Source organism: Ascaphus truei, chromosome 8 (genome assembly GCF_040206685.1).
Source record: "Ascaphus truei isolate aAscTru1 chromosome 8, aAscTru1.hap1, whole genome shotgun sequence".
NCBI classification, from domain to species: Eukaryota; Metazoa; Chordata; class Amphibia; order Anura; family Ascaphidae; genus Ascaphus; species Ascaphus truei.
Genome location: NC_134490.1, coordinates 44,972,830 through 44,987,622, shown reverse-complemented (window position 1 = coordinate 44,987,622; position 14,793 = coordinate 44,972,830). Strand labels below are relative to the sequence as shown.

At 42.1% G+C, this 14,793-nt stretch overlaps 2 protein-coding genes across 2 annotated transcripts; both read left to right on the top strand.

The window, feature by feature from the left end:
• The first annotated feature begins 392 nt into the window (after window positions 1–392).
• Window positions 393–3,212, top strand: LOC142501643 (trypsin-like). Its single transcript, XM_075611787.1, has 5 exons — window positions 393–526; window positions 827–986; window positions 1,562–1,815; window positions 2,635–2,771; window positions 2,984–3,212. The coding sequence occupies exons 1-5, from the start codon at window positions 487–489 to the stop codon at window positions 3,131–3,133; spliced, it is 741 nt and encodes a 246-aa protein (XP_075467902.1). The 5' UTR covers window positions 393–486; the 3' UTR covers window positions 3,134–3,212.
• Window positions 3,213–12,804: 9,592 nt separating this feature from the next.
• Window positions 12,805–14,668, top strand: LOC142501648 (trypsin). Its single transcript, XM_075611792.1, has 5 exons — window positions 12,805–12,909; window positions 13,172–13,328; window positions 13,532–13,785; window positions 13,931–14,067; window positions 14,399–14,668. The coding sequence occupies exons 1-5, from the start codon at window positions 12,870–12,872 to the stop codon at window positions 14,546–14,548; spliced, it is 738 nt and encodes a 245-aa protein (XP_075467907.1). The 5' UTR covers window positions 12,805–12,869; the 3' UTR covers window positions 14,549–14,668.
• The last annotated feature ends 125 nt before the right edge of the window (window positions 14,669–14,793 follow it).

Below are 14,793 nucleotides of genomic sequence, written 5' to 3'. Positions count from 1 at the left end.
ATATACTACATATTGAATATATAATTGACATGATCTTTCATTATTTGTTTATGCTGTAGTGTTTGTATGTTAAATCACAATAAAATATAAATGATAAGAAACGATACTACCAGTAATATATAACAAATGTGGACAATTAATACTACATCATTTTAATATACTCCAAAGTATTTCCTTCCCAGTTTTAATGCATTTTAGTCATTCAATTAAATATTGCACATGCTTTTTTGTCAAATACAGTCTAGATGGGTAAGTTGTTTCATACTGTATATGTTATCAATTTCTACATTTCTACATTATTTGTATTACCAAAATAGGTGGCACAGGAAGGTCACTGATAAGGTAACAGCAGGCCCACCGCGGCTCACGTGTACATTAAGTGAACAATGTTTCCATGCTGTAACACGAGGTTTTAGATAAAGTGATTCTCAGAGTATAAATTACTGCCATTTCTCAATAGAAACACATCAAACCCCAATATCTACCATGAAGTTCCTGCTGATCTGTGCGCTCCTGGGAGCAGCTGGTGAGTCTTATTACTGAGAATATGCTGCTATTTCCTTCTCCTTTCCATCCTGTTTCATATGCACTGTTATTATCTTCCTGTACTTGATACTTTGAACTTACCGCTAACTTTGCCTTAGTGTACAGTACATACCAGCAGCCGCCTCGCTCTGAATATATTGCATACAAGTTATTTCTCCCTTGCACCCTCTTGCATTGGGGGGAAAGCGTTTGTATCAGTTTAACATGCTCCCCGGTCAGTGTGACGACCCCAGTATCTCTGTGTATATGGAAACTGCTAATGGACGTGTCTCTCTCCCAGCTGCTTTCCCCATTGATGATGATGATAAGATCGTAGGAGGTTACACCTGTGCCAAGAACTCTGTCCCCTTCCAGGTGTCCCTGAGCTCTGGTTACCATTTCTGCGGAGGATCCCTCATTAACAACCTGTGGGTTGTGTCTGCTGCTCACTGCTACAAATCGTAAGTAACGTGTTTGGTAGAAGTGGCGTTCACTGCTTGTCTGATTTTCTTTGAAAGTTATGATCACAATTAAAGTAATTGAGGACTTCAGATGATTAAAACTCGCTGATTCACACTGTCATGTGGGTATATGCTCCAGTTTTAGTTACAGTATTTATTTTCTCCATAACTCCTTTTCCCAAGCGTCTCATATATTAATGTATTACCTTATATATGTTCATCATAATGTTGAACCAAATATAGTTCTCTCATTTTGAAAAACAAAACATATTTGGGTATATTTATAAACATGTTACTGCTGTTAAATGAGTGCAAAACGCAGCATTTTATTTATCAGCTAAAAAATGCTATATTATTTATTATTTATTTCAGTTCCTTATGTATATTACTCTGCTGTTTCCTGCATGCGCCACTTAATTTCTGACATATTCATTACTAACTTCACTATACATCAGAACGCTCATGGATTGGTGATTCTATTCTAAATTCCTTGTAGGAGCATCCAAATTAGTCATCTCTGACTCGTGGTTTTCTGTCATTATTTCACATTCTTACCGGACTAACTTTCCCTGCAGGAGTATCCAGGTCAGACTTGGAGAACACAACATCTTTGTGAATGAAGGAACTGAGCAGTTCATCAACTCTGCCAAAGTCATCAGACATGCCAGCTACAACTCCAGGACCCTGGACAATGACATCATGCTGATCAAGCTTGCCTCTGCAGCCTCTCTGAACTCCTATGTGAATGCTGTGGCTCTTCCCACTGGCTGTGCAAGCGCTGGCACCAGCTGCCTGATCTCTGGCTGGGGGAACACACTCAGCAGTGGAAGTGAGTCAACAGAACACCCACCATAAATAGTGCCAATACATTTTTGAGGAATACTTCTGATATATTCAATTATTAGACCTGTACCTACTGGGACAATCCCTAATGTATATTAGAATCACAACCTTATAAGAATATAATATACTTATGTTGATCCAAATGGTCTTTGTGTTCGTGTCCAACGCCAAATGCAGGGATTTACCTCACACCTCACACCTTTAAGCCATGGCCAGGCTGTGATTCTATTCTAGGTACTGTCATCCACAGTTGCTGCAGCTGCTACAGTATCATAACTAGTGTACATTGGTATACTGCATCATATGTGCACTAGAACAAATGGACATCTGCTATTGTTGGAATGTCTTGTTGGAATTGGAGCAATTCCCAATAGTTAAGAGGAAACCAGCAGCAGAGAACGTGTATTTCCTGTTCTGCCACATGACTCATGTTTGGTGCCTTTATTATGCGCAGGCACTGTAGAATGTCATATTCTGAACTACAGTACCTGCTAACAAAGACCCGATTCCTTTGTGTCAGTAGGGGCTAGTTCTGTCTTTTGAATTAGGAATACATGTCCTCTTTTAATGCTCCTTTTATAATCATATCTAAATAGAAAAACAGACTCCACCTATTGGTCAAAAGACGCACATGCTGACAGGCAGAGACAATGAAGAAGAACAAACAAACTTCCAGTAGAAACATTATGTTTGCATTTCTTTTCCTTACCTTGGTTAGTGGTCCCTCATCGTGGACTTTTTCAGTCAAAATCTCATGGTTCTTGTCACTGTGTTTATGACCTGTATTTTTCTTCCCTCTCTGTAGGTAATTACCCAGACCTCCTGATGTGTGTGAATGCTCCCATCCTGACTACTACCCAGTGCAACAATGCCTACCCAGGGGAGATCACCAACAACATGATCTGTGTGGGCTACGTTGAAGGTGGCAAGGATTCCTGCCAGGTAATGCCTTGAGAATCCTGTATCTGACCTAGAATAATACCTTTGGTATATTGCACATAGGTTCTTCTACATTGATCCCCAGCAGCATTATTCATACTGAAGAACTCTAGCTAAAGCCTTGCTATTTCCCTTTGCATGCCCTTCTTTTTGTAGCTGGTTTGTAGTTGGTCTCAGCAATGTCTGAATTTCTAATGATATTTTCTTTCCATCAGGGCGACTCTGGTGGACCCGTGGTGTGTAACGGTCAGCTTCAGGGGGTCGTCTCATGGGGCTACGGCTGTGCACAGAGGAACTACCCCGGGGTGTACACCAAAGTCTGCAACTACGTGTCCTGGATCCAGAGCACCATGTCTTCCAACTAAAACTCTTTTGAAATTTAAGGCTACATTTACTGACCAGACTTCTGTAATGAACACAATTGTAATAAACTGATAATCTTTATATTTCTGTTTACGCTTCTTACTAATGATCTTCAGTCAATATATAAAGAAATATAGTAACTCTGTCTCTGAACTTCAGAGTGAATCCCACGTATTCTAAATATTGAATTAATCAAACACAAAATACAAGCAGAACCACACAGACTAGTTTTTGTTTGAATATGATAGGTTCAAAGATGCAGCTATGTAGAAAATAGTTTTTTGGAAAATTGATTGAAAGAGTGCATTGCTTCAAAAAATCTATTTCTCACCTAAAATGATTATAGGCAATATATTATTATTTATTATCTTACATTTGACACATGTTTCCTTATTCTTTGTATGGTGTGTGATGTATATAGATATGAATGTATTAAGAATTGTTTGCATTTACTTGCATTTGTCTTGAACCTCAAGAAAAACTTGATGAACAATTTTGACGTTTTACTAGAGCACAACAGCGATGTATGCTGTTCATTTATTTTACATATCATTTGTATATCTGCGCAACAGCAAAGTCCAACATTTTTTCAGTTAACCACCAAGTAGCATAATTTTTTTTCTTTGTGTATAAAAAGTTGATGCACAACCGATCAAAATCAGTTTTATACATTGGCACACAAAGACGCATTAATTTGCTACTCGCCTTTGGGTCAACTATATTGACTTGACAAGCTGTAATAACTGGAATGCTGTACTGGTGTGAGACCCAACAGGACAAGAAGCCCCAACCACTGCTTTCCTATGCAGCAGCTCTAGCAGTGTGAGCTAAACCAGCTGCTTGGTAGCATTACTGTAACTGTCTGTTAACATATTTCCAAGGGATATATATATATATATATATATATATATATATATATATCGAATGTAAATATACTGTATACTCATTTGCATGTCTTAGGCAGGTCTGCAACCCCGCCTTTCACCATTAGCACCCAGCACACAGCACTTCCACTGCAGCAAGGGATTCTGGGAAATGACATGCAAATGAGCACACAGTACCACTTTTTGCTTCAAAAACCATTTTATACATGGTTCCCTATAGGCTTAAGCTTGCTGCATGGTCACAGCTTTAAGTACAGCCAGGGTTAAGATGCATAGCCAGTAAAATATATATAAATATATATATTCTTTATTGTAACCTTGATAGAACTTCAAGGACAAAGTAATAATATGTACTGAAGGCTCTTAGTTACGGAGGCCAGGTGACATCAAATAAATGGACTGTAAGATGTCTTCCCATGCCAGAAGGTGTCTCATAGCAGAAGACTGATTATTAGATGTGCTACTCTATCCCTGAAGTGCTTTGTACTGGTATGGGAATTCAAAGAGAATTGACCTACAAACTGAGTATACTGTGACAGTTGTGCTAGCCATCAGTTGGTTTAGCTCATGCTGTTAGAATAATATAGGGTTCTAGTCATTCTGGGTCTGACACCAAAGACACCATCATTAGGTGCCTTATTATCAAAATGTATGGAAACCTGTGAGGTAACATGGAACCACACAAAAACAACAAGAGACTGATATAAGTAAAATAAATTGTGTTTAATGTTCACACCTAGGTAAATAATGAAAAGGGCTAAACAAAGGGTTAATTTAAAGTCTATAGAGCTAGGTGCGAAAGAAAGGTAGCCAGGGAAAGACAAAAGAACAAAGAGGAAGGAGTGCAAGGGAAAAACCAGAACAAGGTGCAAGGAGTGCAAGGGAACAACAAGAACAAGGGGCAAGGAGTGCAAGGGAACAACAAGAACAAGGGGCAAGGAGTGCAAGGGAACAACAAGAACAAGGGGCAAGGAGTGCAAGGGAAAGACAAGAACAAGGGGCAAGGAGTGCAAAAGAAAGACAAGAGCCAGGGGCAAGGAGTGCAAGGGAAACACAAGAGCCAGGGGCAAGGAGTGCAAAAGAAAGACAAGAGCCAGGGGCAAGGAGTGCAAGGGAAACACAAGAGCCAGGGGCAAGGAGTGCAAGGGAAACACAAGAGCCAGGGGCAAGGAGTGCAAGGGAAAGACAAGCACAAGGGTCAAGGAGGGTAAGAGAAAGACAAGAACAATGGGCAAGAAGTGCAAAGGAAAGACAAGAGCCAGGGGCAAGGAGTGCAAGGGAAAGACAAGAACAAGGACAAGGAGGGCAATGGAAGACAAGAACAAGGGGCAAGGAGTGCAAGGAAAAGACAAGACAAAACAAAGGTACCAGTAAGATCTGCAGAACCTGATGCAAGGCCATGGAAAGATAAGGGACAGGAGGGAGAGGGTGGGGGGAGAGGGGGAGGCCACGGGAAACACCTGTTTCTCTATCAGCAAGTGCTGTGTCAGAAAACACATTTCCCACACTTTCAAAGTATCTATTCTCTAGTTTAATTTCTTTACCCTACCCTGTTTATCTGTATAAAAAGAGATTTTAATGTACTACAAATTGCTGTTCCCCTTTAAATACTGATCCACAGAGGTCCATTAATGACTTAATAAGGCACCAAGCTAAGATAACACACTGTTATATGCTTATGTGTACCTGCAAAGTTCCATAATGCCCCGTTAGGTGCTAATGTGCACCTGCAAAGTTCCATAATGCCCCGTTAGGTGCTAATGTGTTCCTGCAAAATTCCTGTTTAAAAAAGAAATACCCACCCAGCTTTTATTATTGATCTCTGGTATGTTTTGGATAGCAAAAGCTGTTTTGTTAATCGTATGCAGCTAAGCGTCCAACTTGTAGCAGGCAGATTTATTGGGGGGGTGGCGGGTCATGTGACTGCTTAGATGCATAAATATAATACCAGTTTAAGGGAAATCATTTGCAGGGTAACATTTGCAAAAATGATGCATCTTAAAGTGATAATCTTTAAGTGATAATATATAGTTAGACTATAGTTTGACTAGAGGTGGACTGGGGGCTGCATCTTCTACACAAGACAACAAACGGCGAGCTTATCTGTTCACACTATGATCCCATCCTTGTCAGCTTCTACTTTTAACCCCCTTAAACACCTTATTTACTGCAGCCTCTCCCAACAGACTGCACACAACTGCCCCCCCCTCCCCTTCAACCCCTCAACCAACTCCCTCTGCAAACCCTGAATAAGCCCTAGCATTTTTTCAAGGAAAAGGCATACCTCTGCTGTTTAGTCTGCACACACTCACTTGGCTCACAACAGCTTCATGCAACATGAAGTACCTCTGTGATACAGTACCTCTGTGATAATGAACCTGCTATGTATCTCAACTTTGTTCTTTCTTGTGGCCTCATGGAAATTTTACTCTCTCTATCCATTACAATCCCCTCCCTCCTGGCCCACACCCAATATCATTATACACCCTGGATTACTCAAAAGCCTTGCACTTACTGTATGTTGGTAGAGAACTGTGAAAACCAGCACACCAACCACTACTCCCTCACACCCAACAACTACTCAAATTTCTACTCATACTATGACTCTCTTTAGCAGGTTATAGTGAACTTAACCAGGGCCCTTCCTTTTCAACTCTGCCCCATACATCTGAGAATACCCCCCTTCAAATTCCAAAAGGTCTATCTGTCGCCCATATAAATATCCGAAACCTGCTTCCCAAACTGGATGAACTAAGGGCATGGTGCCTTATGCATAAACCCAAAGCCATCGTTCTCACAGAAACATAGCTAACCCATAAAACCCTAGATGCAAATATTGCCATTCAGGGATACTCAATTTCTAGGAAAGATAGGTCAAAGAGAGGAGGAGGGGTGTTATTTTATATTGCAGACACCTTAAAATTTACACTATTAAATTGCCACCCAAGCACACCCTCTTTTTAAATCATAGTTGGCAAAATCTGCCTCCCCTATTCTAAGCCTGTCCTGAATGCTGGCATCTACCGCCACACCCCCCCAAAGCCCCTCTACAGTCCCTGACTGATATCACCCAGTTTCTTTGCTCCACTTCCTCTCTGAACGAGAAGAGTGAGCTGCTAGTTCTTGGGGATTTCAACTACAATTGTCTCGACCCTAAAAAACACAAAGTCCAGATACAACTCAAGTCACTTAACCTAATGCAACTCATTTCCCAACCCACACTGACAATCCTGAAAGCTCACAACCACTCCTTGCTAGACTGGACTCTCTCTTCAAATCCCAGAAGAATCCAATCCTCTGGCATCCTTCCTGACATTTTCAATGACAATGCAATAGTGTAGTGTGTAAGGAAAATTAAACTGCCCCATTCAAGCCCAAAAGTTCTCCTCACTAACATTTAGAAACTTTAACCTACAACAGTTTCTGGCTGACCTTACCAACTGTCATTGGTACAGAATAGACTTAATTCCCGACCCCGATTCTGCTCTCGACTATTTCCAATCCGAGTTCTTAAAACTCTGTGATACCCCTGCCCCACTATGCAGAATAAGAGTACAGGGGGCCTACCTTCTATTGGTTACAACTGACCTTATGGTGCTACCATTTCAGGGATGCCTTGTGGAAAAACTACAAAGTAACTAGCACTAACAAGGATCTTAATCACTACAGATGCCTGCGGAATATGTGCACAAGGCAAACAAGACATGCAAAAGTACAATATTACTCTGACAATCTTCGCCAGAATACATCAAACCCAGCTAACTTCTGGAAGGATTTCCACAACATATTCCAGCCTTCTAGCCATCAACAACCAAGTAATATTACTAAGGAGGATATTACTCTGAAAAATCCCACTGACATTGCAAATGCATTCAATGATTACTTTGTGGGGTGTGCTACTAACTTATTAGCGAAACGCAACCCAAACCACAGACATTAACCTCATTCTGAGAGTACCCCTATAGCCAGGTCCGCCAACAGGGGGGGACAAAGGGCCCCCTGAGAGGCCATGGCCGTTAATTTAATATTTAAAAAAAACGCTGCACCCGGCACCGGTCTCCCTGTTGGCAGCGCCAGAAGTGAGCTTCCGGCGTACCGGCGTGAGAGGGAGGCCCGGCGTGGGCAGGAGCAGCATCGTGGCACAGGTGCCTGCAGCTGGGCCGGTGGCAACTGCTGTGACCAGCCGCCGGGCCCTTCGCAGCACCGTGCCCCCACCCCCCACAGGACCGGGCCATTCCGCCACCACCCGCTGCCGCCCGCTATCCCACCACCACCACCCCCCGGCCATCCCTAAAGGCCGCCCCACCACCCTCCCTCCCCCCCCCCGCTGCACCAGGTCATCCCGCCACCGCTGCATCCGGGCCATCCATCCCCCTGCACCGCCCACCCCCCACCCGCTGCACCGTCCTGTCCCGCCATCCCGCAGCACCGGGCTGTCCCGCCCCTGCAGCACCGGGCCGTCACACCAGCCCCTGCAGTCCTGCCACTCCCCCCCCCACAGCACCGGGCCATCCCACCAGCCCCTGCAGTCCTGCCACCACCACCCCACTCAGCACCCCCGCCACCCTTTGCAGCATCGGGGCCCCCCGCATTTGCCGCCACCACCTGCAGTCATCGGCTTCCCCCCAGGATCGCCACCCCAGCGGCCACCGGCAGGCCTCCACCTCTGTGTAAATGTAAGTTTGATTTATATATATATGTATTGGGGGGTGGGGTATTTTTTTTAAATGTATTGGGGGGGTTGTGGTATTTTTTTCTATGTATTGGGGTGGGTTGTGGTATTTTTTTCTATGTATTGGGGGGGGTTGAGGTATTTTTTATATTATTGGGGGGTTAGGGTATTTTGTATATGTATGTATTTTTATGTGGAGTGTGTGCGTGTATATATATATATACACACACACACACACACACACACACACACACACACACACACACACACACACACACACACACACACACACACACACACACACACACACACACACACACATGTATTGGGGGGGGTTGGGGTATTTTTTTTATATGTATTGGGGGGTTGGAAGTTTTGTGCATTGGGGGGTGGGAAGTTTTTTGGTATATATTTTGTGGGGGGAATTGTGTGGGGGGGACGGAATGAGGGAGCGTAGGGTAATTGATGGAGGGAGCGGAGAGAGGGGGTGAGTGAGGAAAAGAGGGAGTAAGAGTGAGAAACAGGGGAGAGAAATACATGTGAGGCGGGATAGTGAGATTGGGTGAGACGAAAGGGAGAGAAATACATGGGAAGGGGGGGAAGAGAGGGGGCTCGTGAGGTGTGAAATGGGGGGGGGGGGGGGCGGTGGGCAATACCGCCGAGATGGGGGGGGCCTGCTTAAAATGTTTGTCCCAAGCCTCACGATCTCTGTTGTCGGCCCTGCCTATAGCCCCACCCTCTCCCAACACTTCTCACAATTTTCAATTTGTTCCAGTATCCGAAGAGGAAATTACACAAGCGCTCCTCAAATTAAAACTAAGCAGAAAATGTGGACCTGATTTACTGCAATCTAAGTTCCTAAGACTTGGTGCCTCAGCCATTGCCAAACCAATTGCTTCCATAGTCAACTCTGTACTGACTGCAGGCCATATATCTGAAACCTCAAAAACTGCCAGAGTTGTCCCAATCTTCAAAAGTGGGGAGAAAAACACTGTCTCAAACTACAGGCCAATCTCTCTTCTCCCAATACTATCCAAAGTCATGGGAAAATGTGTTAACTCCTAATTAAGCGATTACTATACCAAGAAAAATTTCACAAGCCAATTCTAATCTGGCTTCCGCCCCAAACACTCCATGGTAACTACCCTGCTAAAAGTTTGCAGTGAAATCCAGTGTGGAATAGAACTGGGACAACTCACTGGTGCAATATTCCTAGATTTTGCAAAGGCTTTTGATATTGTTGATCATGTTATCTTGCTTAACAAACTCCAGTGCTCTAGAATAAGGAAGCATGCTTTAAACTGTTTTCATCCTACCTATCAGGTAGATCCCAACATGTGTCTACAGTATCTCAGGTTTTAACTCCAACCCATTGGATATCACCTGTGTTGTCCCACAAGGCTCTGTTCTGGGGCCCCTACTCTTCTCGGTATTCATCAATGATCTTCCTACAGCTTGTAAGGGAACTTCAATACACATGTATGCAGATGACACAATCTTAAATCCACACAGCCCTAGCCTCTCCGACCTTGAGCATATACTTTGAGAAAAGCGTAGATAAAAAACAGTCTGAGGTTATTTTGAAACAGAATAACACGTGAATTTATTCAAGTCAAGTGCACAACGGAGACAGCTTTTGAAAAAAAAACTCTCTAACAATAACACGGTATGCCATATATTTATACCCTAAAACCTAAAGCTCCACCCCTTTATGGGGGGGGGGGGGTTTGCACGTCACTAAACATTACCTAATTTTGTAATACATAACAATACTAAAGCTGATGTCATTTTGTAATACATAATAATACTGAATAACTGTATGAAAGCTAAAAATCATTATGGGGGTAAATGTGATGTCAGTTCTGCCACTTGGCACATTGTGTGAGAAACAGTTTATCTTAGACTACTAATGAGGCTTTCTCATAATATCTGGCCTGTTTACACTTTCAATTTGGAAGCTGATTGGATGAGAAACGATCAATAAAGTCAGCTAGGAGCGAAAACATTCCATGCCTGTTTCACACGTTTGTTTATACAGAAATGAAACACAGAAATGAAGACTCATTGAGACAAGACAAAATGGCGGATTGAAATATGCAAACAAAATGGCTTCATCCTAAATGCTGTTATGTTGTTATGTCAGACCCCCTAATGTCTCAACTTCATCAACTTCAATCTGACTTTTTGAGACTTGAAAATTGGATTTCCCAAAACAAACTGTTTTTAAACACTGACAAGACTGTAACAATGGTATTTGTGACCAAGGTTATATTTTTAAAGCTTCCAATTACCGAGCTCCAGATCAGAATCAACGCTAATACAACCCTAACTCCTGGTACTAGTTTTAAATTCTTGGGCATATGGTTTGACGCGCATTTAACATTTGGGATGCACATTGATACCCTGACATCCAAAACCTATGCCAAGCATGGTGTCCTTTATAGGAACAAATCTTCCCTAAGTCTGCTGGTCAGAAAGTGTATCGCACAGCAGATGCTAATTCCAATTATCGACTATGGGGACATAGTATAACTCTCAGCACCCCAAACTCACCTTAGAAAAATTGATACCCTCTATAATTTAATATGCCATTTTGTTCTCCAATGCAACTAAAACACACATCACTGCGAAATGCTCAAACAATTAGATTGGTCATCACTTGAGTCTAGGCGCAAAGATCATCTCTCCTGTCTTGCCTTCAAATACTTTCTGGGCAAGTTACCCAGACCTGAACAAGCTCCTCACCCCTACCACATGCAACTCTTATCATCGGAGATCTAACTCCAAAAGACTGTTCATGGTCCCAAGGTTCAGCAAAGTATCCGGTCGCTCCTCCTTCAATAACTGTGCACCCCAAAACTGGAACAATCTACCGGAGACTCTCACAGCACCACCAGTCTAAGTTCTTTCAAAACTAAAGCTGTCTTGCATTTTAATCTGGTCTGTAACTGTTACATACTGTTACAACATATATAATATATATTATCTTTAACTGTGCATGCAATGTCTTGTATATAATGTATACCCTGTTCACTTATGTAACTATGTATTTGTAAACATGTATTATTTGTCATCATTACTGTATGCCCAGGACATACTTGAAAACGAGAGTTAACTCTCAATGTATTTCTTCCTGGTAAAACATTTGATAAATAAATAAATAATGCCCGTTTAGGTGCTAATGTGTACCTGCAAAGTTCCATAATGCACTGTTAAGTGCTGTTGAGGGCTAAAAAGGGCATTACTTTAAGTATAAACGGCGTTTGTGCTAATCATATGCAAAACAGATGTACCACCTAATAACACATATCTAAAGAAGTCTGAAAGAGAGAAGAGAGAGGGAGAGAGGGAGAGAGAGAGAGGTACAGTAATGTGAGATGTTATTTGAAGCTTAGACACTGCTAAATTAACATGGTGTCAAGCCTATTCTAATGAGATATATCACAGTCTTTGTTTTGGCTTATAATTCGCTTTATGGATATTCTGTTAACCTCAGGGACAATAACGTGCATTGATTATTTTGATAAGGGTCGTTATTAGGACCTCTTCTGGATCTGACTGACAGAAGGAATATAATGCACATGAAGTCCTAACTATTTCAGTCAAATGTTTAAGAATGACATATGTTGTAGATGTAGGAAAATGTGAAGGAATTAATAGCACAACAGGTTAAATAAAAGAGTTAGCTATTAAAGTAAATGTTTAGAGATGTCATAAATGACATTAAAGAGCTTTAGCACATGTGCCCGTGGACTGCATTGATGACAGCAGTTTAGATAAGAAGGAAAGAGAGGCCAAAACCATAAAGCCATCCAAAAGTTGTACAATGTTGAAGGGCAACACCTTCCTAGTCAGATATGGTTATAGGCCTAGAAATGTGATGGCAAGTACCTTTGACACTTGAACCACAGTTACTGTATCTCTACACACAATAGAATTGGCTGCATATACAAACACTTATCACATGGGAGTTTGTTGACATATTAAGGAAAGGGAACAGCTGGGGTTCTGGGCAGAGGACCACCAGTTTTCCATCCAACTCTTCCACCTGTTTTTCTTCAGGCAGTTTATCTCTGGCAGGAGCAGAAGACCTTGAACCAACACTTATAATACTCCTCCAGTATGATATAAATATGAGATGCACAAGTCCTCAGCACAAGAAACCGACTACAGAAAGCTGCTATGAAGTTCCTCGTGATTGCAATCGTGCTGGGAGTAGCTGGTAAGTTTTAGAACATAAGAGGCTAGGCTGGTTAAGTGTTTTATATACTGTAGATCATGTAAGCACAACTCTACAAGGTAGAACAAAAGAATGAATGAATGAATCCCATTCACTGAAAGTAAGAATTGTATGTTCTGTTTTAAGATGCGCAGCTCTACTTTACTCGGCTACATGACATAGCTGCCTATTATGCCATATGTTGGTAGCTTTTTCTTATTCCCTCCCTAAAGGACACTCCTAATAGATGCATCTTTTTGTCTAGCTGCATCATTTGATGATGATGATAAGATCGTAGGAGGTTACACCTGTGCCAAGAACTCTGTCCCTTACCAGGTGTCCCTGAGCTCTGGTTACCATTTCTGTGGAGGGTCCCTGATTAACAACCAGTGGGTTGTGTCTGCTGCTCACTGCTACAAATCGTGAGTAACACAGGCATGCTACTTATCTACTATGCTTTGTTTGAGGCCTGGCTTTTTGAACGCCCTGCTTTATATAATCCGTGTGACCATGTTGCTTTAGTCATTTTTTTTTCAACTCCTTCAGTGTCATCACATGAACTATATCTAACAATAAATACATCTGATGAAGTCTATTGCTTTCTGATCTGAAATATTTCATACAGGCGTATTCAGGTCAGGCTGGGGGAACATAACATTGCTGTGAGTGAGGGGTCAGAACAGTTCATCGACTCTACAAAAGTCATCAAGCATCCCAGCTACAACTCCAGGAACTTGGACAATGATATCATGCTGATCAAGCTTTCTTCTGCAGTCAATCGCAACTCCTATGTGAATGCTGTGGCTCTTCCCTCTAGCTGTGCAAGTGCTGGCACCAGCTGCCTGATCTCTGGCTGGGGGAACACACTCAGTAGTGGAAGTGAGTCAATTTAACATCTTTGAACCTTTCAACCCAACATTCTCATTGTCCCCTTGTTAACTTGTCACTGCCAATGTTAGATCAGAGAACTTCCCATTGTAAAATAGAAAATTCCTCATGTATATGTCTGTCTCTATCTCTGTAGGTAACCAGCCAGATCTCCTGCAGTGTCTAAACGTCCCCATATTGAGTGACAGTCAGTGCAGCAACTCCTACCCAGGGGAGATCACTAAGAACATGTTCTGTGCCGGGTATTTGGCTGGTGGGAAGGATTCTTGCCAGGTAATATACCTTATTTTACCTCAATATTTGCTTCTCATTACGGGTAGCTACTCAGAACCTATGGTCCTGTGTTAGAGCCCTGATAAGCTTTATCTTTCCAGCATGTTTTTTTTTTAGTGGTAAATTCATTTTGTGAATCTTTTCTCCATCCATCGGCAGAAGAAGATGAATGTCTGGCCTCAATATCGATTTATTGGGATAGTTCTCTTTCCTTCACTGACCTCTCCTTGGGTTTTTTCTTCCTCTGTGGCCAGTAGATGGGTTCACAGTTGATTAATAATGCTAGTGTTTTGTTTGTGTTAGGCTGTAACACTCTCTCTTCTCCTGTCAGGGTGACTCTGGTGGACCCGTGGTGTGTAATGGTCAGCTTCAGGGTGTCGTCTCATGGGGCTACGGCTGTGCACAGAAGAACTACCCCGGGGTGTACACCAAAGTTTGCAACTACGTGTCCTGGATCCAAAGCACCATCTCTTCCAACTAAAACCTTTCATTACATCTAACCTCTATTCTCTTAGTTAACTCTTCTACTTTACACAGATGATTACTCACCCTATTTAGAGCATTGCATTTTCCAAGCCTTGAATAAATTTTTCATCTCAAACTATGATTTGTGGTTTCTTTAATAATGATATTCAGATCTGAGAGCATGATGATATGTTTATGGTAGCGCTCACTAATCCAAAATATTTCTTGTTAAAAAATATACTTTTTTATGGCCCTTTCTAC

What these genes read in the sequence shown, in the direction of transcription:
- LOC142501643 (XM_075611787.1), top strand. Translation starts at nt 487, where the DNA reads ATGAAGTTCCTGCTGATCTGTGCGCTCCTGGGAGCAGCTG. An exon ending in GCTGCTCACTGCTACAAATC is followed by an intron (nt 987 to 1,561) that starts GTAAGTAACGTG and finishes CTTTCCCTGCAG; the next exon opens with GAGTATCCAGGTCAGACTTG. An exon ending in GAACACACTCAGCAGTGGAA is followed by an intron (nt 1,816 to 2,634) that starts GTGAGTCAACAG and finishes CCCTCTCTGTAG; the next exon opens with GTAATTACCCAGACCTCCTG.
- LOC142501648 (XM_075611792.1), top strand. Translation starts at nt 12,870, where the DNA reads ATGAAGTTCCTCGTGATTGCAATCGTGCTGGGAGTAGCTG. An exon ending in AATCGTGCTGGGAGTAGCTG is followed by an intron (nt 12,910 to 13,171) that starts GTAAGTTTTAGA and finishes CTTTTTGTCTAG; the next exon opens with CTGCATCATTTGATGATGAT. An exon ending in GCTGCTCACTGCTACAAATC is followed by an intron (nt 13,329 to 13,531) that starts GTGAGTAACACA and finishes TATTTCATACAG; the next exon opens with GCGTATTCAGGTCAGGCTGG.